Source organism: Lynx canadensis, chromosome E2 (assembly GCF_007474595.2).
Source record: "Lynx canadensis isolate LIC74 chromosome E2, mLynCan4.pri.v2, whole genome shotgun sequence".
Lineage (NCBI taxonomy): Eukaryota > Metazoa > Chordata > Mammalia > Carnivora > Felidae > Lynx > Lynx canadensis.
The window spans coordinates 54389374-54392302 of record NC_044317.1 but is presented as its reverse complement, the minus strand read 5'-3'; the positions used below and the strand labels follow the sequence as shown (position 1 = coordinate 54392302).

General features: G+C 51.3%; 1 protein-coding gene across 1 annotated transcript; it reads right to left on the bottom strand.

The window, feature by feature from the left end:
• Positions 1-1379: 1379 nt before the first annotated feature.
• Positions 1380-2398, bottom strand: LOC115503288 (prostate-specific antigen-like). The gene is made up of 3 exons (XM_030299421.1): positions 2266-2398; positions 2018-2154; positions 1380-1505 (listed from the first exon to the last, which is right to left on the bottom strand). Exons 1-3 carry the CDS (start codon positions 2396-2398, stop codon positions 1380-1382), a joined length of 396 nt encoding a protein of 131 aa, XP_030155281.1.
• Positions 2399-2929: the final 531 nt, after the last annotated feature.

Here is a 2929-nt window from a genome sequence, read left to right as displayed (position 1 = left end):
TACCTGATGTCTTGGAATATCCTGCCTGGGAAGAGTGCCTTAGCATACCTGGCGTCTTGAGTCATGCCAGAGAGTTTGTGCTAACAAATGTGATTTATGGTGAACATAAATGTTTTTGTACACCTGGGGCCTGGGCCACGCTGTATCAGTTGGACCTCTGGAAAGACTGGTGACTGAGTAGTTAAGGTCAGTTGTGCAAGCACTCCAATTCTACTGACCTCCACTCTAAACTCTGGACACCAAGGCTTGGGTGAGAAATACTTTGTACTTGTCCCACATTGTTTCTGGGGAGAATCAAGTGCTGCCCATATGACTCCACCGGGAGAGAGAACTGCAGGTCAGTCCCTGGTTTCTCCACACTTCAATCAATATACCTGCCTCCTTGGCTGATTTTAATGTGTGTCCTGTCACTGTAATAAACCATATAAACCACAGTATAACAGCCTTTCCGAGTTCCTGAATCCTCTAGCAAATCATTAAATCTGAGGGTGTTTTGGGGGACCCCCAGCAGACTCCCCATAGTAAGGCAGCTTCCAGGGACTCCAGCCTCTTCCCCTAGTCTGTCCCCTCACAACACAATGCTGCCCCTACTGGGTGCCCAGGTGGCTCAGTTGGTTGAGCATCCAACTTTGGCTCAGGTCATGATCTCACAGTTTGTGAGTTTGAACCCCATATGGGGCTGTCTGCTGTCAGCATGGAGCCTACTTTGGATCCTCTGTCTCCCCCCCCCCCCCCGCATCTCCCCTGCTTGCTCTCTCTCTCTTTCTCTCTCTCAAAAATAAACATTTAAAAAACATAAACAAGAAACAATGCTGACCCTACCTCTCCTCTAGTCACGATTTCTCTAGGGTTTCCCAGGGCCCCCAGGACAAAGTGGGTTGTTTAATCTAAGCTCATCCATGATGTGTATCTGGTGCGCTGTGCTTCCACCTTCTGTTTCTTGCTCCATGGACAGCATCTACCACGTGTCACTGTCTCTCTCTCAAGGCGGACACACAGCCCTCTTCCATCTCAGCGTCACCACAGAGAACGCAGACATCCATCTCCTTGTGTGTGTCCTTGCAGAACCTATGGGAGATGTCTTCAGACATTGCCAACATTTCTGGGCAGGTGGGTGCAAAACTGCCCCCACTTGACAATCCCTGGACTACATCTGTCTCTGTCCCTTCCTTCCCCTCCTAGTCCTTGACTTCACACCTCAGGACACAAGTCAGGGGGACTGGGAAAGTTCTAGCTTCTGCCACGTGGGTCCTGAACTTCCAGGTGCCCTGTGTCCAGAAAAGACCAGATGATGCCAGAAATTGATGTATACTCAATTTTATTAGGGGTAGAGGGTTGGAAAAGAACATTCGGGTGTTGGCCCTCGTAGCATCCTTGATCTACTTCAGATGAGGCATCAGCTTGCTGTACAAGGTGGGCTTTTTACATCTGGCACATGGCTTACTGCCCCATGATGTGATACCTTGAAACATGCCATTACATACCAGGGGACCCCCTGAATCACCCTGAAAGTAAAAGAGGGAAAGACAGAGAGTGACAGAGGTCAGCCTAATTTCTGCCTGGGGAACCCAAGCTTTCAAACCTGGGTTTGCATATTACCCACAGCGACTCCCAGCAATGGGGAAAGAAACAATTGCCTGAGTCCTTTCTCAGAAGGCAGGTGGGAATTCCAACACAGAAGACAATGACTCGAGTCCTGGCTACTAGAGGTGGGACTTCAGAGTCCAGAAGGACAGTCCCAACAGATGGGTCAGCAGGAAGGAAGACTAGGACCATACTACAGGACCCCTACCAGCAGGGGTCATCTCAGATGTCACCTCTTCAGGAAGCTTTCTCTGACCAGACACTCCCCCCCTGAGGAGTCATGGAAGGGAGGTGATCAAGAGAGGAATAAGGTCAACATGGCATATTGCATAAGTCACAAGGAAGGGGATGGATTAGCTTTCAGGTTCCAGCCCTGAACCGTGGTCACCTCCCTTCTTTCACCTCAAAACCTTGAAGTGAAAGGCTGGCTCACCAGGCAGGTGTTCTTTTTACCTTCCAAGAACCCAACACACAGCATGAAGTCTGTCACCTTCCGAAGGTAAAGTTCGTCACATACATCATTGGATAGGAGTTTGAGGTCCACACACTGGAGATTCCTTGAGTGTATAACTACATGCCAGAGAGAAAAAGGGCTGTGGCCAGAGTCCGGTTGTCCCTAGTCCCTTCCTCCCTACACTCAAGGGTCTGGGCTCCAGGCTGCAGGGTCTGGCCCCGGCATACACTCATCTGGTTCGATGCTGCCCCAGCCATAGGCATAGCAGGTGCCCCCCCCCACTTGGGGTTCCTGGGTGGGCAGGTCCAGGACCCTCACAGCTTCTGTTATCTGGGCGGGCTCTGCCAGGCAGAGCAGCATGAGGTCGTGACTTCGACCATCCCCTAGGCTGAGGATGTGGTTCACATGGCTCAAGTTGCAGAGTGCAAGTAGGGAGCTGTTACGGACCCGGACAAGCTGGCCCGTGTCTTACCTTTTGAACAGGTTGCGGCGACCCAGCCAGAGCTGGTAATGACTGGGGAGAGAGGGGGCCCAGGGGATGAGGAGAGAGGAGGGGAAAAGGGAGATGGGGCCAGGGAGCATGGGGAAGGGTCCCAGAGAGAGAAAGAAACAAGGAGTAAACACGGAGAGAGGCCGTGTGCAAGAAAGACTTAGAGTCATGGAGAAATAGAGACCTTGAGAGAACAGAAGGTTGTAACAGCATGAAGGGCAGATTCAGAGACAAAGAGAAGCAGTGAAAAAGAGAGAGCTTGAAACAGAAGCGGGAATGAGGCAGAGGGAAGAACAGTGAGCCAGAAGGAGCACAAAGGAGACAGGAGAGGAAGAGAAAAGGCAGCAACCCTGAGAAAGGGTCCCAGGGAAGAAGCAGGCGTGAGGGAACAGACAGGGAAG

Bases quoted from the DNA above. Each gene is read 5' to 3' on its own strand.
- LOC115503288 (XM_030299421.1), bottom strand. From the start codon at position 2,398: ATGCTGCTCTGCCTGGCAGAGCCCGCCCAGATAACAGAAGCTGTGAGG. The intron at 2,155-2,265 runs GTATGCCGGGGC...TCTGGCATGTAG, and splicing joins CAGCATCGAACCAGATGAGT to TTATACACTCAAGGAATCTC. The intron at 1,506-2,017 runs GTGAGCCAGCCT...TTTTACTTTCAG, and splicing joins GTAAAAAGAACACCTGCCTG to GGTGATTCAGGGGGTCCCCT.